A 24,573-nucleotide genomic window follows, 5' to 3' on the forward strand; every position below is an offset into this window, starting at 1 on the left:
CCCAGCCAAAGCCAGGGATGCATTCGAGCCATCATTCTCTGATTGGCTTCCTGTCAAGGTCAGGATTCGTTTACAAGAGCCCCGTAGCAAAACATTGAGCCTGGTGGAACCGCCCTCACATTTTCATGCTTGCCAGAAAGCCCCATATTCCAGGACCGACTTCCACCTTCCGTAAACGATCAACAGCCGTCACCATCTGCAGGACTCTCTTTGCGTACGGACTAGTACCGAAGTAACTCCCGTTTGGTTTGCATCGTTAGCGACACCTGAAAACAGGTGACATACAGGGAGGGATTGGAAGAGCCCTGCTAGAGGGATACCTCGTTATCTCCCTTACCTCCCTGTGCTAACATGCTAGAGACAGTCTGTCTCCTAGCCATTGGAGAGACTCCCTCAAACAGGTGACACACAGAGTAAGGGTTGGAAGAGCCCTCCAAGGGCTACGGTACTATTTATCCCGAAGTTATGCATCTGACTTTGCAGTCTTCCTTTACCTCCCCTGTCTTAAAATAATTAAGGATCTGCCCTTTTTTTTTCAATTTTCGCCTAAAATGACATACCCAAATCTAACTGCCTGTAGCTTAGGACCTGAAGTAAGGATATGCATATTCTTGATACCATTTGAAAGGAAACACTTTGAGGTTAGTGGAAATGTGAAAGGAATGTAGGAGAATATAACACATTAGATCTGGTAAAAGATAATACAAAAGAAAAATCCAACCATTTTTTTGTACCATCATCTTTGAAATGCAAGAGAAAGGCCATAATGAAGTATTCTAGCCCAGGCGCAATTTAGACTTTGGCTACTAGATGACACCACTGTATTTGCAAAGTTTTAGCGTGAGCCAATGAACTATTGCACATCTATTCAAAATGTATCAAGACTCCCCAAATGTGCCTAATTGGTTTATTCATACATTTTCAAGTTCACAATTGTACACTCTCCTCAAACAATAGCATGGTATTCTTTCACTGTAATAGCTACTGTAAATTGGAGGGTGCAGTAAGATGAACAAGAATTTAAGCTTTCTGCCCATATCAGATAAGTCTATGTCCTGGGATAGTTTTTTGTTTCTTACAACATGCTAATCACATTAGCCTACGTTAACTCAACCATCCCGCGGGGGGGACACCTATCCTGAAGATGATTTATCTAACCTATCTGAGGCATTAACTCTCAGCCGCATCTCATGTAAAATTGTGTGAGATGAAAATGTACAAACTAAAGGGTGTGCAATGTGTAGGCCCACTGAGTGTACATTCTGAACCTTATTTGAAGTCAGTAGGTCACATGACCAAGGTGCTATTGACATTCCAAAATTAAAATGAATAATTGAAAATAGTGCAAGGGTGTGCAATGTGTGTCTATAACATCGGGTTAGCTAGAACCAGTTTTGAACGTTTTAGGAGTAACGGTTAAAGAGCTATTGAAATTTGAACATTTTGATTTGTCACTATGTTGACGGTTCCCAACTGCTGTTGGTTTACGTAAGGAAAACTACAGGCGAATATCAGTCGGATATCCAACCTGAATCTGTCTTTACCTCGGTACCTGTCACGACACATCAAAAGGTGGGATCCTATGACGGTGCCACGTTCAAAGTCACTGAGCTCTTCACTATAGTAAGGCCATTCTACAGCCAATGTTTGTCTATGGAGATTGCATGTATCCCAAACCACTAATTTGAAGTGGTATCCACATACTTTAGTGATTTGGTGTATTTATCTTATTTCAGTCAATGGGAGATAGCTATGTCTGTTCCAGGCAGCAGATTGTGTTTTCACAAGAGGCTGTGTTTACGTCGAAGATAGAAGCAGGCCATTGGCTGCCTTCATCACGAGGGGTATGTACGGGAGTTGTGATTGGTTCCAAGTTTAACAGTTCGGGAAATTTGCCTGCGCAGACTGTTGAAATAAATAAAAATGTAATGCGAAAATGTGCAAGAATTGAAGGTGCCAACACACCTTATAGTCATCATAAGCATGTTTTACCATCATATACAAAACTTCCACTCTTTCTTCGACGGGGATCGATCAACTTCACGTTTTTCAGCTTTCGGACCACCACCTAATTTCCCATCTCAACACAAAAGGTCCCCGTTTCCAAACAGATTGCAAGTGCTTTGAACTAGTTAATTTCCTCCTCTTTTCTAAGATATATATATATATATATATATATATATATATATATATATATTATTTTTTTAATTATTTTTTTATTACCAATGTAGAAAAGTCTGTATACATACAATAAGTACATAAATAGACATGATAACATATGCTAGGGGGTACAAAAAATTACAGATTATACAAAGACCTTAAAAGAAACACACAAATTGATTGTTTTAACAGCTTTCTTATTAGAAGAATGTAGAATGGTGTTAATGTATTGCTCGCAGTCCTTATAAAAAACACGGAAGAGTGTTTTTTTATTAGTGAATTTACATTTATGAATATGAACATTTCCCATTAGCACAATTAGATTGATGAGGTAAAATAGTTTTTCTTTATCTTTATTATGGTTAAGGAAACCGAGCAGCACATTATCGCTTAACAAACAAAAGTCATCAAGAATATTAACAGTTATAAAACTGTGAATATCTTTCCATAGTCGTTTTACATGTAGACAATGCCAAAATAAATGCGAAACTGTTTCTGGATGCTCAACACAAAAAGTACAATCAATGTTAATGTCTTTTTTGAGTTTCTTCAGGTAATGATTCGCAGGGTAATACTTATGGATCATTCTGAAAGAGACCTCTTTGATCTTGTTAACAAGCAAGTATTTGTTTGGTAATAACCATACTTTTTCCCAACAGATATTAGTGACCAATGTATTCCAGTAACTTGTGACATAAGGAATGGATACAATATCCCTCTGAAAAAAAGCACGTATAGATCTGTTGTTCTGAGGGAGCAAGGAGAAACACATTATCTCTATTGGAGAGTCAACTGGAATAAGCGAGGGTAGGGCAAGAAAGTGACGTCTGGCTACACCAATTTCCTTCTCCTTTCTAATGAGCTGGTATAGAGACTGTCATCAACACTGTTATAAATGATAGATCGCCTTACCTTTTACTTTGTCTATGGACAACAAATCACGAACGAAAGACTTGAATAAAGTATGGTTTGCTGTTGCAGATCGCTGCAAAGTATTCACAACATCAAACAGCATAACCAAATATATAGATTTTAAAAACGAATCTTATGCTTCTATCTGTTGCGTAAATCTGATGATGACGCCCACATGCGGAAGAATGTCTTATCAAATAGAAGTTTCGGATTTTATCAGGGTCACTCAGAACCGTTTTCGATAGCCAATCAAGACGCACAGTTTGCTTCCAGACATATCCGGACTGGGCTGTTCCAACAGATAGTCAACCTCCCATGATATCCTTCGCCGTCCATTTGAAGTATTTTCGTGGATAAGACAATGGTTCAATTAAGTTTTCATTAACTGTAATTAATGATAGATTACGTGTTTGTATTTGTTGACGCGTTGCAAATCTACCCCAAACATGAGCAAAGCAAATACTGTATTATCTGCTGCCGTTCAGAAGCATACGGGTGAACACCCATCAGAACAGCCAAGTGTTTACCTCGTGTTTTCAGGGAAAGTGAAAGTAGCTAGAGCCTCTGCTAAAAATGATTTATAAATCATAGTTTATATATACATATATATAATATATAACTGAGTGGCTACTTTGACACTGACGAACTGAGATCAATAAAAACGATCTGGTCTGAATTCAAAGAATTGCCCAACCCAATGAAGCGAGAACACATATTGTACAATATTAGGAGGAAATATATATACTGAACAAAAATATAAATGCAACCTTTTCAAAGATTTTACTGAGTTACAGTTCATAGAACAAAATCTGTCAATTTAAATAAATAAATCAGTCCCTAATCTATGGATTTCACATGATTGGGCAGGGGCGCAGCCATGGGTAGGACAGGGAGCCGTCCACCTCCTAGGGTGCCAGGCCCAGCCAATCAGAATGAGTTTTTCCACACAAAAGGGATTTATTAATGACAGAAACCCCTCCTCAGACAATTCGGCAGGTGAAGAAGCCGGATGTGGAGGTCCTGGGCTGGCATGGTTACACATGGTCTGCGGTTGTGAGGCCAGTTGGATGTACTGCCAAATTCTCTAAAACGACATTGGAGGTGGCTTGTGATAGAGAAATTAACATCCAATTCTCTGGCAACAGCTCTTCCTTTAGTCAGCATGCCAATTGCACAATCCCTCAAAACTTGAGAAATCTATGGCATTGTGTTGGGTGACAAAACTGCAGAGTGGCCTTTTATTGTCCCCAACACAGGGTGCATCTGTGTAATGAGCATGCTGTTTAATCAGCTTTTTGATATGCCACACCTGTCAGGTGGATGGATTATATTGGCAAAGGAGAAATGCTCTCTAACAGGGATGTATACATATTTGTGCACAAAATTTGAGAGAAATACTTTTTTGGGAAAATGTATGGACAGTTTCTGTGATTTTTATTTCAGCTCATGAAAAATGCGACGTTCTGTTTATATTTTTGTTCAATGTATATTATAGGTTAGAGTAGGCTACTAAATAAACTTTCAAGCGGCACACTGACTCACCCAATGATGAAGATACTGTAAGTAGGCCTATACTTTGAAAAACAGTGCTGCTGTTCAGTCAAAATTGGGATTTGTTTGAGAATAATAATGTATATTGGTTCTACAGACAAATTAGTTTTCTATTTTTAGCAGTTTGCGTTTGCTTTCCTAACTAAGTTTTTTCCTTAATTGTATTTCGAAATTTGTAAAAGGCAATCTGACAGCGGCAACAAACCATATAAATATAATCCATAGATGACAATTCCCATTCAAGTCAGGACTGGCAGCCATTGCTAGCGTACCCATGAGTTTAACAGTCAAATTGCCATGGTAAGAGGTTCAAAAACCCTTCTATATGTCAATGCAACAAGCAGTTCTATATTAGGCTAGCATGCTTCCCGAATTGCAATACATGTAACTGCCAAAATAAAGGAAACACTTAAGTAAATGAGGGATAGAAAGTATTTGTTTTGGTGTGGGGTGCATCTTCCTGTCATGGTTTACGTCCACTTGTAGAATATATGCCAAGGCGCATTGAAGCGGTTCTGGTAGCTCGTGGTGGCCAGACACCCTATTAAGATAGGGTGCAACTCCTATTACTAGTCTGTTCAACCTCTCTTTCGTATCATCTGAGATTCCTAAAGATTGGAAAGCGGCCGCGGTCATCCCCCTCTTCAAAGGGGAGACACTCTAGACCCAAACTGTTACAGACCTATATCCATCCTGCCCTACCTTTCTGTAGTCTTCGAAAGCCAAGTGAACAAACAGATCACCTACCATTTTGAAACCCACCGTACCTTCTCTGCTATGCAATCTGGTTTCCGAGCTGGTCACGGGTGCACCAAGGTCCTAAACAATATCATAACCGCCATCGATAAATCGATACATCGATAAGTCTCTATGGGGGTTCCACAGGGTTCAATTCTCGGGTCGACTCTTCTCTGTATATATCAATGATGTCGCTCTTGCTGCGGGTGATTATTTGATCCACCTCTATGCAGACAACACCATTCTGTATAGATCTGTCCCTTCTTTGGACACTGTGTTAACAAACCTCAAAATGAGCTTCGACGCCATACAACGCTCCTTCCGTGGCCTCCAACTGCTCTTAAATGCTAGTAAAAACAAAATGCATGCTTTTCAACCGATCGCTGCCCGCACCCGCCCGCCTGACTAGCATCACTACTCTGGACGGTTCAGACTCAGAATATGTGGACAACTGTAAATACCTAGGTGTCTGGCTAGACTGTAAACTCTCCTTCCAGACTCACATTAAGCATCTTCAATCCAAAGTTAAATCTAGAATCAGCTTCCTGTTTCGCAAGAAATCCTTCTTCACTCATGCTGCCAAACATACTCTCGTAAAACTGACTATCCTACCGATCCTTGACTTCTGCGATGTCATTTACAAAATAGCCTCCAACACTCGACTCAGCAAATTGGATGCAGTCAATCACAGTGCCATCCATTTTGTCACCAAAGCCCCATATACTACCCACCAGTGCGACCTGTACGCTCTCGTTGGCTGGTCCTCGCTACATATTCGTCGCCAATCCCACTGGCTCCAGGTCATCTATAAGTCTTTGCTAGGTAAATCTCCGCCTTATCTCAGCTCACTGGTCACCATAGCAACACCCACCTGTAGCACTCGCTCTAGCAGGTATATTTCACTGGTCATCCCCAAAGCCAACACCTTCTTTCGCCGCCTTTCCTTCTACTTCTCTGCTGCCAATGACTAGAACGAATTGCAAAAATCACTGAAGCTGGAGACTTATATCTCCCTCTCTAACTTTAAGCATCAGCTGTCAGAGCAGCTTACCGATCGCTGCAGCTGTACACAGCCCATCTGTAAATAGCCTATCCAACCAACTACCTACCTCATCCCCATATTTGTTTTTGTTTTCCTGCTCTTTTGCACACCAGTATTTCTACTTGCACATCCTCATCTGCAAATATATCACTCCAGTGTAAATTGCTAAATTGTAATTACTTCGCCACTATTGGCCTATTTATTGCCTTACCTCCTTACTTCATTTGCAGACAATGTATACAGATGTTTCTTTGTCTTGGCCAGGTCGCAGTTGTAAATGAGAACTTGTTCTCAACTGGCCTACCTGGTTAAATAAAGGTGAAATAAAATAAAATAAAATGAAAAGATACTTTATGTTGGTGTTTCCTTTATTTTGGCAGTTACATGTACAGTGCCTTGCGAAAGTATTCGGCCCCCTTGAACTTTGCGACCTTTTGCCACATTTCAGGCTTCAAACATAAAGATATAAAACTGTATTTTTTTGTGAAGAATCAACAACAAGTGGGACACAATCATGAAGTGGAACGACATTTATTGGATATTTCAAACTATTTTAACAAATCAAAAACTGAAAAATTGGGCGTGCAAAATTATTCAGCCCCTTTACTTTCAGTGCAGCAAACTCTCTCCAGAAGTTCAGTGAGGATCTCTGAATGATCCAATGTTGACCTAAATGACTAATGATGATAAATACAATCCACCTGTGTGTAATCAAGTCTCCGTATAAATGCACCTGCACTGTGATAGTCTCAGAGGTCCGTTAAAAGCGCAGAGAGCATCATGAAGAACAAGGAACACACCAGGCAGGTCCGAGATACTGTTGTGAAGAAGTTTAAAGCCAGATTTGGATACAAAAATATTTCCCAAGCTTTAAACATCCCAAGGAGCACTGTGCAAGCGATAATATTGAAATGGAAGGAGTATCAGACCACTGCAAATCTACCAAGACCTGGCCATCCCTCTAAACTTTCAGCTCATACAAGGAGAAGACTGATCAGAGATGCAGCCAAGAGGCCCATGATCACTCTGGATGAACTGCAGAGATCTACAGCTGAGGTGGGAGACTCTGTCCATAGGACAACAATCAGTCGTATATTGCACAAATCTGGCCTTTATGGAAGAGTGGCAAGAAGAAAGCCATTTCTTAAAGATATCCATAAAAAGTGTCGTTTAAAATTTGCCACAAGCCACCTGGGAGACACACCAAACATGTGGAAGAAGGTGCTCTGGTCAGATGAAACCAAAATTGAACTTTTTGGCAACAATGCAAAACGTTATGTTTGGTGTAAAAGCAACACAGCGCATCACCCTGAACACCCTATCCCCACTGTCAAACATGGTGGTGGCAGCATCATGGTTTGGGCCTGCTTTTCTTCAGCAGGAACAGGGAAGATGGTTAAAATTGATGGGAAGATGGATGGAGCCAAATACAGGACCATTCTGGAAGAAAACCTGATGGAGTCTGCAAAAGACCTGAGACTGGGACAGAGATTTGTCTTCCAACAAGACAATGATCCAAAACATAAAGCAAAATCTACAATGGAATGGTTCAAAAATAAACATATCCAGGTGTTAGAATGGCCAAGTCAAAGTCCAGACCTGAATCCAATCGAGAATCTGTGGAAAGAACTGAAAACTGCTGTTCACAAATGCTCTCCATCCAACCTCACTGAGCTCGAGCTGTTTTGCAAGGAGGAATGGGAAAAGATTTCAGTCTCTCGATGTGCAAAACTGATAGAGACATACCCCAAGCGACTTACAGCTGTAATCGCAGCAAAAGGTGGCGCTACAAAGTATTAACTTAAGGGGGCTGAATAATTTTGCACGCCCTATTTTTCAGTTTTTGATTGTTAAAAAGGTTTGAAATATCCAAGAAATGTCGTTCCACTTCATGATTGTGTCCCACTTGTTGTTGATTCTTCACAAAAAAATACAGTTTTATATCTTTATGTTTGAAGCCTGAAATGTGGCAAAAGGTCGCAAAGTTCAAGGGGGCCGAATACTTTCGCAAGGCACTGTATGTGCTTTTGATCAAACTTAATCTACAGTTATTTTTTAGATCCTCTGTGGGTAAATTATGCTCTCTGGTGTATTTTTGTTTTTTTCTTCTTTTTTTGCCTCCCGGGCCCCCAACGGACTTGGGTCCAGGGGCTACTCTGTAAAAACCTGCATTAATCCGGCCCTGTATATGGGGTAGCTACTTTATGCACTTTTAATTCCCTTTAAATATTTTTATTTTAACAAGGAGAAGTCAAATTAAATTAATAAAAATAACAAATTTCATCCGAATATTGATGAAGCAATAAGCGCAAAGACGATGTCATCCCCACAGTGACTATACTAACATAGCCTATCCAAACCAAAAACCATGGATTACAGGTTACCGCCTACAAGGAACAGGACACAGACATGGACGCATACAATAAAGTATGCTAAGAGCTCCGACAAGACATCAAACATGAAAAAGGACAAGGAGGAAGGTTGAATCCTATGACACTGTTTCCGACGTTCGTGTCATGTGGCAGGGCTTGCAGACGATAATGGATTACAAAGGGAAACCCAGCTGTAAATTGCTGAGCAATGCAGAACTCCCAAACGAGCTAAATGCCTTTTTTCGAGGAATATAAGACTGTGCCTTGTGTGAAAGCCCCTGTTTTTCCAGATGACTGTGTGATCTTTCCATGGCCGATGTGAGCAAAACGTTTAAACAGGTTAACAATCACAAGGCAGCCGGACCAGACAGAATACCAGGGTGCTTTGTCAAAGCATGCGCAAATCCGGTGGCAAATATTTTCACTGACATTTTCGCTGCGACAATCGCTGCTGCGATTGTTTTCGCCAACCAGGGGTGCGGGAATAATAAATTAATACAAATATAAATACATATATATATATAGTTTCCACGCCCAAGGTTGGCTGCCGTTTAATGGGCTCTTAACAGAGCCTCTTCAACCTCAGGAGGCTAAAGAAATTTGGCTTGGCACCTAAAACCCTCACAAACCTTTATAGGTGCAAAATTGAAAGCATCCTGTCAAGGTGCATCACTGCCTGGTACGGCAACTGCCCCGCCCGCAACTGCAAGGCTCTCCAGAAGGTGGTGCGTTCTGCCCAACGCCCAACGCGGGGCAAACTACCCGCCCTCCAGGACACCTTCAGCACCTGCTGTCACAGGAAGGCCAAAAAGATCATCAAGGACATCAACCACCCAAGCCACTGCCTGTTCACCCCGCTATCATCCAGAAGGCGAGGTCAGTACAGGTGCATCAAAGCTGGGACCGAGAGACTGAAAAACAGCTTCTATCTCAAGGCCATCAGACTGTTAAACAGCTTCTATCTCAAGGCCATCAGACTGTTAAACAGCCATCACTAGCACATTAGAGGCTGCTGCACATAGGCATGGACTAGAAATCACTGGACACTTTAAGGAATGGAACACTAATCACTTTAATAATGTTTACATATCTGGCATTACTCATCTCATATGTATATACTGTATTCTACACTATTCTATGGTATCTTAGTCACTTAATAATGTTTACATATCTTGCATTACTCATCTCATGTGTATATACTCTATTCTATACTACTCTACTGTATCTTAGTCCGTTCTGACATCGCTCGTCCATATGTATATAGTCTTAATTCATTCCTACTTAGATTTGTGTGTATGTTGTTTAATTTATTAGATATTACTTGTTAGATATCACTGCACTGTCGGAGCTAGAAGCACAAGCATTTCGCTACACCCGCAATAATATCTGCTAATCATGTGTATGTGATGGGTCTTACATTTTGATTTGATGTATATATTACCTCAATTACCTCAACTAACCGGTGCCCCCGAACATTGACTCTGTACCGGTACACCCTGTATATAGCCTCGCTATTGTTATTTTACTGCTGTTCTTTAGTTATTTTATTTTTTTATTTCTTATTTCTTGGGTTATTTTCTTAACTGCATTGTAAAGCAAAAAAAGAAGCATCCCTTTTTCAGGACCCTGTCTTTCAAAGATAATTCGTAAAAATCCAAAGATCTTCATTGTAAAGGGTTTAAACACTGTTTCCCATGCTTGTTCAATGAACCATAAACAATTAATAAACATGCACCTGTGAAATAGTCGTTAAGACACTAACACTAATTAAGGTCACAGTTATGAAAACTTAGGCCACTAAAGAGGCCTTTCTACTGACTCTGAAAAATACCAAAAGAAAGATGCCCAGGGACCCTGCTCATCTGTATGAACGTGCCTTAGGAATGCTGCAAGGAGGCATGAGGACTGTAGATGTGGCCAGGGCAATAAATTGCAATGTCCGTACTGTGAGACGACTAAGACAGCGCTACAGGGAGACGGGACAGACAGCTGATTGTCCTCGCAGTGGCAGACTACATGTAACAACACATGCACAGGATCGGTACATCCGAACATCACATCTGCGGGACAGGTACAGGATGGCAACAACAACTGCCCGAGTTACACCAGGAATGCATAATCCCTCCATCAATGCTCAGACTGTCCGCAATAGGCTGAGAGAGGATGGACTGAGAGCTTGTTGGCCAGTTGTAAGGCAGGTCCTCACCAGACATCACCAACAACGTCGCCTATGGGCACAAACCCACCATCGCTGGGCCAGACAGGACTGTCAAAAAGTGCCCTCCACAGACGAGTCGCGGTTTTGTCTCACCAGAGGTGATGGTCGGATTCGCGTTTATCGTCGAAGGAATGAGCGCTACACCGATGCCTGTACTCTGGAGCGGGATCGATTTGGAGGTGGAGGGTCCGTCATGGTCTGGGGCGGTGTGTCATAGCATCATCGGACTGAGATTGTTGTCATTGCAGGCAATCTCAACGCTATGTGTTACAGGGAAGACATCCTCCTCCCTCATATGGTACCCTTCCTGCAAGCTCATCCTGACATGACCCTCCAGCATGACAATGCCACCAGCCATACTGCTGTGTGTGATTTCCTGCAAGACAGGAATGTCAGTGTTCTGCCATGGCCAGCGAAGAGCCCAGATCTCAATCCCATTGAACACATCTGGGACCTGTTGGATCGGAGGGTGAGGGCTTGGGCCATTCCCCCAAGAAATGTCCGGAAACTTGCAGGTGCCTTGGTGGAAGAGTGGGGTAACATCTCACAGCAAGAACTGGCAAGTCTGGTGCAGTCCATGAGGAGGAGATGCACTGCAGTACTTAATGCAGCTGGTGGCCACACCAGATACTGACTGTTACTTTTGATTTTGACCCCCCTTTTGTTCAGGGACACATTTTTTCCATTTCTGTTAGTCACATGTCTGTGGAACTTGTTCAGTTTATGTCTCAGTTGTTGAATCTTGTTATGTTCATACAAATATTTACACATGTTAAGTTTGCTGAAAATTAACGCAGTTGACAGTGAGAGGACATTTCTGTTTTTGCTGAGTTTACATATCTACCTGAAATACTTTGTACCACTGCACATTAATCTGGTACTCTCTGTAAATAGCTCCATTCTTGTTTATTTTATTTTATTTCTTGTGTTACTATGTTATTTTGTATTATTATTTGGAAACTCATGCATCATAGGGAAGGGCTTGTAAGCAAGCATTTCACATTAAAGTTTACACACAGTAAATAAAATACAAATATTGGTCACATACACATATTTAGCAGATGTTATTGCGGGTGTAGCGAAATGCTTCTTTTCCTAGCTCCAACAGTAGAGTAATATTCAGCGCATGTGACAAATAAAAATATATTTGAGTTGACATAGTACTAGGGAAGCTCTAATGCAAAACATAATATTCCTATCATGAGCTGTAGGCTAAACTGATCACAATATAATATGACTATAGGCCTAAAACATTTAGCTACATAAGGAACATGTCATTTTTGGTTTCAATCAATGTAGGCTAATATAATAGTTCTGTATGTGACACTGTGTTCTGAGGACCACCAAGCTGTTCCAAAATCCTGTGATCCACAATATTGGGGACATCTGTTTCAGTGCAGGTTTTGCACTCCAATGACAATTGTGTTATGTGTCCTTAAATGTTTATAGCAGTTCCAGCCACATTGCGGAACGAACCTCAGGGGGGAGAGTATGGGCAGTTCATGTCCTCACTCAGAGCAAAGGGTTCATGTTTTTCAAACTCCACATGTCTCTTGTAGCCTTTTATGCAAAAATATTATGGATTCTTCTAAGAGGGTTCACTTTGGGATGACTTTTTAACTCATTACACAACACTGTGTCTGTGTGTGTGTGTGTGTGTGTGTGTGTGTGTGTGTGTGTGTGTGTGTGTGTGTGTGTGTGTGTGTGTGTGTGCATGCGTGTGTTGTCCAGTCCTCTCATCCTCCCTCTCAGGAGCAGCCACAGTGGTCCACCACCATAGATGGTATCTTTCCATAAATGATCTGCTCCATGCGATTGAAGTAGAGCATGTTGATGGGGGACATCTTAGTTGGAGTACAACAGGGCCCTGTGGTGCCCCGGGGGTTAGCCTTGTTCACCAGGTGAGTGTGGGGGTACTTCTGGAGGTGCATGTACTCACACTCTCCAGAACAGTAGTTGGCCTTGTAGCGTTTGGGGGCAATGATCCAGTCCCACCCAAAGGCCTCAAAGTCAACGGTGAGGGGGTAGCGGCAGCACCGCGACTCTGAGGACTCTTGATCACAGTCCAGGCCTGAGGCCCTCCGGGAACGTTTTAGGCTCTCCAATATCTTCACCTCCATGAAGGGTTGCTGTGAATGTAATGACAATAAGAAGGAAATCCAAAACAAAACAGCAATGCAAACATCTGGTGGCATAACTCTGATGGAATGAAATCTCCACTGTGGATGGATTATGTGTATACATGGTTATCAATAATAATATATTTGATTAAACCTTGTAACCAACCTATTATGATGCCTAAAGGCAAAATCACATTCCAAATCATGATGATATAATTACATTCCAGATGGTAGTCAGCCTACACTGTAGGCCTGTACTTACCAGTCCCTCTTCTCCCAGCTCAGCTACCGTGACAGCCAAGTCCTGCCCTTTCGAATCATAAGCTTTGATCTCGAGACCATAATGAGTTTCTGGCTGACGAAGCCAGGTTTTGAGTAATTGATTGATGTCTACACTTTGCCAAGAGCTTGCACCAGAAGCCACGTCGATCTTCAGGGAGAGGATCCGTATGCGTGAGTTTCCCTCAGTGGTTGCTTTTATGCGGGAGATTTGCAAGAAGACAGTTGTGACGGTGTCAGCTGGTCGCAGGTGCACCCAAAGTTGTGCATGTAAAATGTTGTTAGGTCGAATCTTCGGACTGAGATTGAAGAAACAACAAGATGGTATTCCGTCTTGTTGTGACATTGGTCCAGCTAAACAGAGAAGAGTTAGAATAAATCCCAGTTTTGTCAGTTTGGAACCCAATTACGCACCCCACACCGGTGACTTTACGCACAGACTTGTCTGGTTCCATGGCGCATGGCAGGCATAAACTACCCACTTTTGTATGAGAAAATACTTAATTACTTACGTTTTGCCATGGTTATGATCGTTTCAGTGGTGGCACGCTCCTCATCCTCCACACGATGCTCATACTGGTCTATAAGTTGTGTCAAGGGAGGCGCTTTCGGTAAGAGCTGCCTGATCATTTCTCGGCTGATGTTTGGAGCCTGCTCCAGCCTCAGAATGCTGAGAATTTGGGATCTGATGTTGTGGAGTCTCATTAGTCTGCTCTGTTCTCTGAACTCGCAGTTTGAGCATTGCTGTACTTCTCCCTCTTCTGTTACGTTGGCTTGGCGCCTCGTGGTTTCATTCATCCCCATGGTGGTGCTAAGTACACCTAAGAGTGTCAGGTAAAGCATAAATTGCATCCTGTCACTTGTTTTTTTAATCCCACTTTGGACAGAATAGCCTATTCCAGGCCTATATAACACAGTGACAAATATTTTAATTACTATTTTTTATCATCTCCCCATCTCCCTTTTATGATTCTGATTGGCTGCATTAGAGATGCATGTTTTGTTTCCGTTTTAAAGAGATAGGCAACTTTAAAATGCTATAGGCCAATTACTGGAAGCATGCACTATCTGTAGCTATGTTTCCATCCTATTGGCAACAGATTTTCATGCAAATATTCTAGACTCCACTTAAAGAAAATATAACATTTTTCCACCTGTGGTGTGTTTCCACCAAAATGACTGGTTGTGGATACAAATCAGTGCCTGATGACGTAGTGCACACAAAATGTACGCCTACTTTTTCACGTACGTTTTTTTTATTCCATCGCATTTTCAACACGAGTGTAATTTTGTCACAAAAACTGTTGCATTAAATAGCAAATGTGCAGTGGCGATTTTAGCATGTAAATCTTGGTGGGGCAAAAAAATAAAATAAATGTGATATGCATGCCAGCAAAGCCACTACACAACACAACACTAAACAATACATTAATTGCACTATAACGGTGACAAACTGTCCCCACAAACTGTTAGGGCCTACACAAAGCTGTCCCAATGGCAGTCCTAACATCTTACCACTGCTACAACTGGTTATCGGCAGATCCTCGTCTGGCAGGCACACAGTTCATTCAGCCTCATTTACTGCCTTTTAAAAAACAAATGATATGGCTGACCTGCTTAAACAAATGTGATGACAAATGAGATGTACAAACTATGGTATAAAGGGACGACAAGTGAATAAGAGGCCATTCGTAATTAATGACATTAATGAGCGAACTAGGAGGGACGTAGTCAATTTAACTATTTGTTTAGCACTTTTAAAATGTACAGCGACCGAATTCAGAACATGAGCCGTTCTTACAGTGTTCTCCATGTGCACCAAGTCAGAACCGTCGGCTAAATAAAGGGGCCATATAAGCAGACAATGAAAGCTCTTACAAAATTTGATGATTACATTTCTCTAAAACAGGTTATAAATGTTATAGGCTACATGTGTACCACCAAGTCAGAACAGTAGGCAAAATTAAGAGGGGTACATAGACCAAATTATTAGGGTGAGGCACATGGGCTACTAACATCTTACTACACAACATACACTTAGTATTCTTAGCAACAGTGTACATATCTCCCTGGCATATTACATAATTTATACCAGCAGCATACAATACATTTTTGCACTCTCCTTGTTGTGCTGTGCTCACTTGAACAGGAAGGTGGCACTTCACAAAGTGGTTAAAGTGCCCAGCCATCCCTTTACTTAGGTTTATGTGTATTAGGTAGTTGTTGTGGAATTGTTAGATTACTTGTTGATATTGCTGCATTGTCAAAGCACAAGCATTTCGCTACACTCACAATAACATCTGCTAACCATGTGTATGTGACCAATAAAATTAGATTTTATTATATTTGAATTTTCGAGGTCTACCCTTAGACTTCCCCATGAGTGACAGAACACTGAGCTAATCACGGCGCAACTAGAGAACATGACCAAAATCTACCCTTCATATTTTCCGCTGGCTGCCCCACCACCACAGAAAGATCTGAGCTAGGCTTGAACACCTGCATTTTGGAGATGCCTTACTCAAGAAGGCAAAAAAGAGACCATGTTTGTATGCGGCTTTATTAACTCAATTATTCTTTATTTTTTAACATGAGAGACTCGTCACTGGTAGAATTTAGTTGGCACTTTATTTCCCCAAACACCCACAGACCCACAAGGTTGAGGTTACTCATGGACAGTCATTAGTATTTTTTTTTGCATTGATGCATTGTGTCTTCTAACTGTCCAAGAATAGGATCCAAACTGTCAGGATATATTTGTTCCCATAAATACAAAGGAGGATGTCTCTCCTCATACCTCTGGCACTTTAGTCAGACTACCAGACTGTAAAAAACGTTATGATGCGGCCGGCAACAGAGTTCCCATTGACTAAGCACCACAGAGACCAATCAGGAGAGAATACATACAAATCAAGGGTGCCAATTGAAAGTCAAGGGGTGTGTCTGTGCCTTTTGGATTACTCTCTCTTTACAGAGAACCCCTGTGGTTCAAGTCAAGAGCTACCCTTCCACTTTCAGTCTGCTTTGCGCATGTCTGAAAGTGACAGAGCCAGCAGCCAAGAGAGTTTTTCACAGTATGTCATAAAAAATGATTACACTTATGAATGTATGTGAAATGCTAATATGTATTAGATCCAGTACAATGGAATAACTAAGACCTGAATTTGAATGCAGAGTGTTCCTATTCCTCCTTCTCTTTCTGTCCAGCAGGTCAACCAAAAACACTTGGCCTGATGGTTCATGCAGATACTGGGGAAGCAATATAGAAATGTTTTGATCCCTTAAATTATTTTACTATTAAATGACCCATATCACAACACTCATACCTCTTCACAAAAATTTACCTAAATCAATTTTGGAAAAAGGATTTTACTCACAAAAGACCTAGGAATATATTTTTCCAGTTAGAAATAACTATTTTCATCAGAAAAACGAACCCTCAAATGCGCTATTGCATCTTGTGAGTTGTCTGCAGGTGGCTTGTTGTGAATGCACTCAAATATCAAGTCATTATCAGGTTATGGAAACTGCGTTCTAATACTCAACGTAGAAGGATTAGTCTTAATCTACAGTATATGAAAGGGATGCTATGAAACTGATTCTTTCACCTTATCAAGCTCACTCTGACTGACAAATCCCTGCCTCTTACTGTGATTAAAAAGAGCTCATGAAACATTGTTTTTCGTGAGGCCTACCTGTGCGCCTTCCTTTAAGCACCTCTGTTCGAACACCTCTCCTGTCCTTGATCCATACCACATACAGCCACTTGCAGATCTTTTCAGTGTCCATGTGAAAGATAGTTATTGCGAGGCTGGAAAATGTGTTAATAAAAAATAAAAATGAACACCCATGTGAAATGAAGGCCTGCAAAGCTTACATATTCAAGTCTAATAGTATGATATGAAAGTAGACAAACATCAGTGTGTGATATGAAGGTATAGTCAGTGGACATTCTGAACCTTGTTTGAGGTCAGTAGGTCACATGACCAAGGAGCTATTGAAATTTTACATTTTGAAAAATGTATGTAAAATCTTGTAAGATGAAAATGGACAAACTAAAGGGTATGCAATAATAGAAGGGTAGTCAGTGGACATTCGGAATCTTGTTTGAAGTCATTAGGTCACATGACCAAGGAGCTATTGAAATTTTCAATTTAGAAAAATTCATGTTAAATGTGTGAGATGAAAATGGACAAACTAAAGGGTGTGCAATATAAAAGTGTAGTCAGTGGACATTCTGAACCTTATTTGAGTTCAGTAGGTCATATTTTTTAATTTTACCTTTATTTAACTAGGCAAGTCAGTTAAGAACAAATTCTTATTTTCAATGACAGCCTAGGAACAGTGGGTTAACTGCCTGTTTAGGGGCAGAATGACAGATTTGTACCTTGTCAGCTCAGGGGTTTGAACTTGCAACCTTCCAGTTACTAGTCCAATGCTCTAACCACTTGGCTACCCTGCTGAGATTTTGAAATCCAAAAATCTAATCAAATGTATTTATATAGCCCTTCGTACATCAGCTGTTATCTCAAAGTGTTGTACTGAAACCCAGCCTAAAACCCCAAACAGCAAGCAATGCAGGTGTAGAAGCACAGTGGCTAGGAAAAACTCCTTAGAAAGGCCAAAACCTAGGAAGAAACCTATAGAGGAACCAGGCTATGAGGGATGGCCAGTCCTCTTCTGGCTGTGTCGGGTGGAGATTATAACAGAACATGGCCAAGATGTTCAAATGTTCATAAATGTCCAGCATGGTCAAATAATAATGTTTGTCAAAAGAGAGATCAGGGTCCAGAGTAACACCGAGGTCCTTCACAGTTTTATTTGAGACGACTGTACAACCATCAAGATTAATTGTCAGATTCAATAGAAGATCTCTTTGTTTCTTGGGACCTAGAACAAGCATCTTTGTTTTGTCCGAGATTAAAAGTAGAAAGTTTTGAAGAAAAATGTAAATAAATAATTTTAAACTAGTGCGAGATGTAAATCAACAAAAAAGTAATGTGTGCAATGTGTGTCTATGCCAGTGTGTCTATGCCATCGGGTTAGCTAGAACCAGTTTTGAAAGTTTTAGGAGTAATGGTTAAATAGCTATTGAAATTTGAAAACTTTGATTTGTCACTATGTTGATGGTCCCTAACTGCTGTTTGTGGATGTAAGGAAGGTTATAGACGAATATCCGTCGAGTATCCAACCTGAAACTGTTTTTACCTCGGTCTCCAAGTTTACTTTAATATGATGGTTAATATATCAATATTTGCGCATAAAGGCGTTTCCACCGACATTTATCGCATCATTAATTTTACTGACACAGACGATCCCACCATGCGATCGAAAAAAAATATCTGTCGGGATTTATAAAATTGTCCCGAAAATTCCATCACAGCTGTCATTATAATTGTCATTATAATAGTTTAATACGCATGGATGCACTAGCATAAAAATGGTGGCAAAACTGTTCAAGTGCTAGCCGGAAGGTGGAAACTCGGAAGTTGTAGTTAAACACATTTCCTAGTTCCGGCAAGTATGGGGATGCTGCATAACACCTGGGGAATTCCTGAGGAAATACTTATTTCCGCACTTCGAGACTGTTGTGTTTGCGATTTGTGTAGCCTACTGACCGTACATTTTAACAGAGAAGACTGTTCTCTGTGATTTATTCCCTCATCAAAGGTAAGGCAATCCATTTTTTTAAACAGTTGGTGTTACAGCCTTTATACCAACATCCCACAAATGGAGAAGGAAATTCACTTTAAACTTCATGCATATTAATTACCCGACGCATGAAACAAGTAATGACCGCGCTATGGAAACATGAAATGCTTTTAACATTTTATAAATGCCGACAGACAATTTGTTTTTTTAGACATGGTGGGATCTTTTTTTGTGATTAAAATTAATTATGCGAGAAATCGTCTTTATGGGCAAATAGGCTATTGGTATAGTTAATAACCATCATATCGAAGTACATTTGTTGTCACATCATGATATGTTGTGTGCTCCTCCCACTACGACTCGGGAGAGCATACAGTTTATTTGGCAAAATAAATACATTAGGATGAGGGTCTGATTTTGTAAGGTGATAAACTTGACGCTCCTTTCCTAAGAATATCGAGAGTCTTATTCTGGTGACATGATGATCGATGCCATGGCTGCTGTTTGACAAATAAAACAAAATCGCTCTTATCCATAACAAAAGTGGAAAGACCCTGGATCATTGTTACTCTAACTTCCGCGACGCATATAAGGCCCTGCCCCGCCCCCCTTTCGGAAAAGCTGACCACGACTCCATTTTGTTGATCCCTGCCTACAGACAGAAACTAAAACAAGAAGCTCCCACGCTGAGGTCTGTCCAACGCTGGTCCGACCAAGCTGACTCCACACTCCAAGACTGTTTCCATCACGTGGACTGGGAGATGTTTCGTATTGCGTCAGACAACAACATTGACGAATACGCTGATACGGTGTGCGAGTTCATTAGAACGTGCGTTGAAGATGTCGTTCCCATAGCAACGATTAAAACATTCCCTAACCAGAAACCGTGGATTGATGGCAGCATTCGTGTGAAACTGAAGGCGCGAACCACTGCTTTTAATCAGGGCAAGGTGTCTGGTAACATGACTGAATACAAACAGTGCAGCTATTCCCTCCGCAAGGCTATCAAACAAGCTAAGCGCCAGTACAGAGACAAAGTAGAATCTCAATTCAACGGCTCAGACACAAGAGGCAGGGTCTACAGTCAATCACGGACTACAGGAAGAAACCCAGCCCAGTCACGGACCAGGATGTCTTGCTCCCAGGCAGACTAAATAACTTTTTTGCCCGCTTTGAGGACAATACAGTGCCACTGACACGGCCTGCAACGGAAACATGCGGTCTCTCCTTCACTGCAGCCGAAGTGAGTAAGACATTTAAACGTGTTAACCCTCGCAAGGCTGCAGGCCCAGACGGCATCCCCAGCCGCGCCCTCAGAGCATGCGCAGACCAGCTGGCCGGTGTGTTTACGGACATATTCAATCAATCCCTATACCAGTCTGCTGTTCCCACATGCTTCAAGAGGGCCACCATTGTTCCTGTTCCCAAGAAAGCTAAGGTAACTGAGCTAAACGACTGCCGCCCCGTAGCACTCACATCCGTCATCATGAAGTGCTTTGAGAGACTAGTCAAGGACCACATCACCTCCACCCTACCTGACACCCTTGACCCACTCCAATTTGCTTACCGCCCAAATAGGTCCACAGACGATGCAATCTCAACCACACTGCACACTGCCCTAACCCATCTGGACAAGAGGAATACCTATGTGAGAATGCTGTTCATCGACTACAGCTCGGCATTCAACACCATAGTACCCTCCAAGCTCCATCAAGCTCGAGACCCTGGGTCTCGACCCCGCCCTGTGCAACTGGGTACTGGACTTCCTGACGGGCCGCCCCCAGGTGGTGAGGGTAGGCAACAACATCTCCTCCCCGCTGATCCTCAACACTGGGGCCCCACAAGGGTGCGTTCTGAGCCCTCTCCTGTACTCCCTGTTCACCCACGACTGCGTGGCCATGCACGCCTCCAACTCAATCATCAAGTTTGCGGACGACACAACAGTGGTAGGCTTGATTACCAACAACGACGAGACGGCCTACAGGGAGGAGGTGAGGGCCCTCGGAGTGTGGTGTCAGGAAAATAACCTCACACTCAACGTCAACAAAACTAAGGAGATGATTGTGGACTTCAGGAAACAGCAGACGGAACACCCCCATCCACATCGATGGAACAGTAGTGGAGAGGGTAGCAAGTTTTAAGTTCCTCGGCATACACATCACAGACAAACTGAATTGGTCCACTCACACAGACAGCATCGTGAGGAAGGCGCAGCAGCGCCTCTTCAACCTCAGGAGGCTGAAGAAATTCGGCTTGTCACCAAAAGCACTCACAAACTTCTACAGATGCACAATCGAGAGCATCCTGGCGGGCTGTATCACCGCCTGGTATGGCAACTGCACCGCCCTCAACCGTAAGGCTCTCCAGAGGGTAGTGAGGTCTGCACAACACATCACCGGGGCAAACTACCTGCCCTCCAGGACACCTACACCACCCGATGCTACAGGAAGGCCATAAAGATCATCAAGGACATCAACCACCCGAGCCACTGCCTGTTCACCCCGCTGTCATCCAGAAGGCGAGGTCAGTACAGGTGCATCAAAGCTGGGACCGAGAGACTGAAAAACAGCTTCTATCTCAAGGCCATCAGACTGTTAAACAGCCACCACTAACATTGAGTGGCTACTGCCAACACACTGTCAATGACACTGACTCTACTCCAGCCACTTTAATCATGGGAATTGATGGGAAATGATGTAAATATATCACTAGCCACTTTAAACAATGCTACCTTATATAATGTTACTTACCCTACATTATTCATCTCATATGCATACGTTGATACTGTACTCTATCATCGACTGCATCCTTATGTAATACATGTATCACTAGCCACTTTAACTATGCCACTTGGTTTACATACTTATCTCATATGTATATACTGTACTCGATATCATCTACTGTATCTTGCCTATGCTGCTCTGTACCATCACTCATTCATATATCCTTATGTACATATTCTTTATCCCCTTACACTGTGTTATAAGACAGTAGTTTTTTTGGAATTGTTAGTTAGATTACTTGTTCGTTATTACTGCATTGTCGGAACTAGAAGCACAAGCATTTCGCTACACTCGCATTAACATCTGCTAACCATGTGTATGTGACAAATAAAATTTGATTTGATCTCATAATGTTGGTTGCCTACCCGCACTGTATCTGCAAGCTGTTGGCTAGAACGCTTGGGCCAAGACCAGTGGGCACATTTGCAATGTAAAGCTAACGCGACAGGTTTTGTGACAAAACCATCAGTAGAGTTGAAAATGCGATGGAACCCCATTTAATTTGTATTTTTCATTCGGTACATGAGAATTTAACAGCAAAAGGGATTTTTGCGCCTTTTATCCGCAAACAGACAGTTTGCTGGAAACACATCCCCTGAGAGGAAATGCTCATATTGTTTTATGCAGATTATAAATTAAATGAAAATCTGTCACAAGTATTGTGTTGAGATTGAGGTCATGGGGAAGGGAGGACAACAAGCTGATGCATGCCAGGCATATAAAGGTGAATTATTATTCATGTTGTAGTCAGGTTCCTGTTTCTATCATAGACATACTTTTTCGTAATAAGTTTACTGTTATTGCTCATTGTTCTAGATGGCCCAGTGGTGCCAGCTGAAACTACTGGAGTCTAAATACCAGGAGCAGGTCCACCAGCTCTATGATGACTCCTTCCCCATGGACATCAGACAGTACCTCAGCAAGTGGATTGAGAGCATCGACTGGTAAGCAAGCAGGGATGAAGACTGCAGGGAGGCTGCTGTTAGAATAGATCTTTGTATATCCATTTATTTGACTGGCATTCTCCTGTACTCTACCCTTTTCAATTATATCTGTATTTTATTGTATTTCATCTCGTTCATCCAATCTTAATTCCCCTGTGAATCCATATCTATGTAGAAATAATGTTGCTGTTCTGAGATTGATATACAGTATGTCAATGATCCAATCCATAGGGATAATGTGGCTGTTGACAAATCCCTGGCCACTGTCCGCTTCAACGATCTCTTAGCCCATCTTGATGACCAACACAGCCGCTTCGCCCTGGAGAAAGACCTCCTGCGACAACACAACATCCGCAAGTTCAAGGGAAACCTCCAGGTGTAGTACTATCTCAGTTACATCTTTTCAGGACAGACCTTACTGCCAATGGCCTTCCATACTTTATTGCTTGTATGTTACAGGAATGATTCATTAAAAGTTATACATTATGTTGCTAATTTCCCCTTTTAACTCCTGAAATAGATTGATTTTGAATGAGTTGTTGATGTGGAATTTATGACCCCAGTGTCAGTAAATGTTTTTTGAGTTTGTAGTAAAAAAGTACCCACTTTTCCAGGACTGCTTTCAGCAGGACCCCGTTCACTTGGCCATGATCATCTCCAGAAACCTGAAGGAGGAGCGGAGGATTCTGGCTGCTGCCAAAAGCATAGAGGTGCCCTGCATGAACTTGTATTGACATACATTGTAATTAATAAAATCACCACACGTCTTTCTCTATCCGTGCTGTCAGATATTGTAGATACATATCTGTATGTTGGAGTGTTTACATGCTTTAACTGTGCAGTTAAATGAACAGTATTTTCCTCTTCAGACCGACAGAGAAAACACACAAACCAGCATGGTTCTGGAGAAGCAAACGCTGGACAACAAAGTCAAAGACATGAAAAACAAGGTTCAGGTGAGTTATCATTTCCATCATATACTAGATGTTGATTGTTTCCTGGTGGAACAGTTCCATCAGTGATTTGCAGTACATGTTCATGCATGTCAGGTTTGCCATCTACCTGATCCAACTTGTTTATCTCACTTGCTAGGAAGCGGATCAGAATATAAAGTCTCTGGAATACCTTCAAGACGAGTATGACTTTAAGGAAAATACTCTTAAGAACAGAGGTGAGGTGTTTTATTCTCAATCTGTAATAGATCATTTATTTACAGGTCTGTGTTTCAGGTTTAGTCAGTAAGTGAATGTTTTTCCTTCTCCCACTTTAGAACATGAAATGAACGGGCTGACACCCAAACAGCTGGAACACGAGAAGCTGCAGATTGTAGAGATGTGTTTCAAGCTCAAGTTCAAGAGAGTGGTAAGAGGGGTCATGATGGGTCACGATTAGAGGTCGACCGATTAATCGGCAAGGCAACTTGAAATCGGCCCTAATTAATTGTTCATAACAATTGGCCTTTTGGGTGCCGATTATGGCCGATTCCATTGCAATCCACGAGGAGATTGCGTGGCAGGCTGACCACCTGTTTCGCGAGTGCAGCATCAAAAGGACCTTGTGGCTACAAGGAGCCAAGGTAAGTTGCTAGCTAGCATTAGTTTATGAGAAGTTTATCAATCTTCACATAATCACTAGTTAACTACACATGGTTTATGATTATTACCAGGTTAACTAGCTTGTCCTGCGTTGCGTATAATCAAAGCCGTGCCTATTAATTTATCTTCGAATCACAGCCTACTTCAACTTTGCCAAACGGGTGATTTAACAAAAGCACATCTGTGAGAAATGCACAATCGTTGCAC

General features: G+C 41.7%; 3 protein-coding genes across 5 annotated transcripts in view; 1 reads left to right on the forward strand and 2 right to left on the reverse strand.

Annotated features, from left to right (window-relative positions):
• Positions 1 to 3,263, reverse strand: part of LOC112253897 (signal transducer and activator of transcription 1-alpha/beta) — a 35,981-nt gene extending 32,718 nt beyond the window's left edge. For both annotated transcript variants that reach the window (XM_024425974.2, XM_024425973.2), the window contains exon 1: positions 3,073 to 3,263. The gene's annotated coding sequence lies outside the window, so the exon portion shown is untranslated. The remainder of the gene's footprint in view (positions 1 to 3,072) is intronic.
• An 8,460-nt stretch (positions 3,264 to 11,723) lies between these two features.
• On the reverse strand, positions 11,724 to 14,290 carry LOC112253781 (growth/differentiation factor 8-like). The gene is made up of 3 exons (XM_024425767.2): positions 13,905 to 14,290; positions 13,376 to 13,746; positions 11,724 to 13,122 (listed from the first exon to the last, which is right to left on the reverse strand). Exons 1-3 carry the CDS (start codon positions 14,242 to 14,244, stop codon positions 12,742 to 12,744), a joined length of 1,092 nt encoding a protein of 363 aa, XP_024281535.1. The 5' UTR covers positions 14,245 to 14,290; the 3' UTR covers positions 11,724 to 12,741.
• A 4,622-nt stretch (positions 14,291 to 18,912) lies between these two features.
• LOC112253779 (signal transducer and activator of transcription 1-alpha/beta) overlaps positions 18,913 to 24,573 on the forward strand; it is a 48,705-nt gene continuing 43,044 nt past the window's right edge. For both annotated transcript variants that reach the window (XM_024425762.2, XM_042324083.1), the window contains exons 1-7: positions 18,913 to 19,062; positions 22,644 to 22,771; positions 23,003 to 23,147; positions 23,386 to 23,481; positions 23,641 to 23,727; positions 23,864 to 23,942; positions 24,042 to 24,133. In XM_024425762.2, the coding sequence (XP_024281530.1) occupies positions 22,644 to 22,771; positions 23,003 to 23,147; positions 23,386 to 23,481; positions 23,641 to 23,727; positions 23,864 to 23,942; positions 24,042 to 24,133 (627 nt within the window). In that variant the 5' untranslated portion in view covers positions 18,913 to 19,062. The remainder of the gene's footprint in view (positions 19,063 to 22,643; positions 22,772 to 23,002; positions 23,148 to 23,385; positions 23,482 to 23,640; positions 23,728 to 23,863; positions 23,943 to 24,041; positions 24,134 to 24,573) is intronic.

Source organism: Oncorhynchus tshawytscha, linkage group LG07, assembly GCF_018296145.1.
Source record: "Oncorhynchus tshawytscha isolate Ot180627B linkage group LG07, Otsh_v2.0, whole genome shotgun sequence".
In the NCBI taxonomy this organism is placed as follows: Eukaryota; Metazoa; Chordata; class Actinopteri; order Salmoniformes; family Salmonidae; genus Oncorhynchus; species Oncorhynchus tshawytscha.

What these genes read in the sequence shown, in the direction of transcription:
- LOC112253781 (XM_024425767.2), bottom strand. Translation starts at nt 14,244, where the DNA reads ATGCAATTTATGCTTTACCTGACACTCTTAGGTGTACTTAGCACCACC. An exon ending in GATCATAACCATGGCAAAAC is followed by an intron (nt 13,747 to 13,904) that starts GTAAGTAATTAA and finishes TTCTCTGTTTAG; the next exon opens with CTGGACCAATGTCACAACAA. An exon ending in AGCTGGGAGAAGAGGGACTG is followed by an intron (nt 13,123 to 13,375) that starts GTAAGTACAGGC and finishes TTACATTCACAG; the next exon opens with CAACCCTTCATGGAGGTGAA.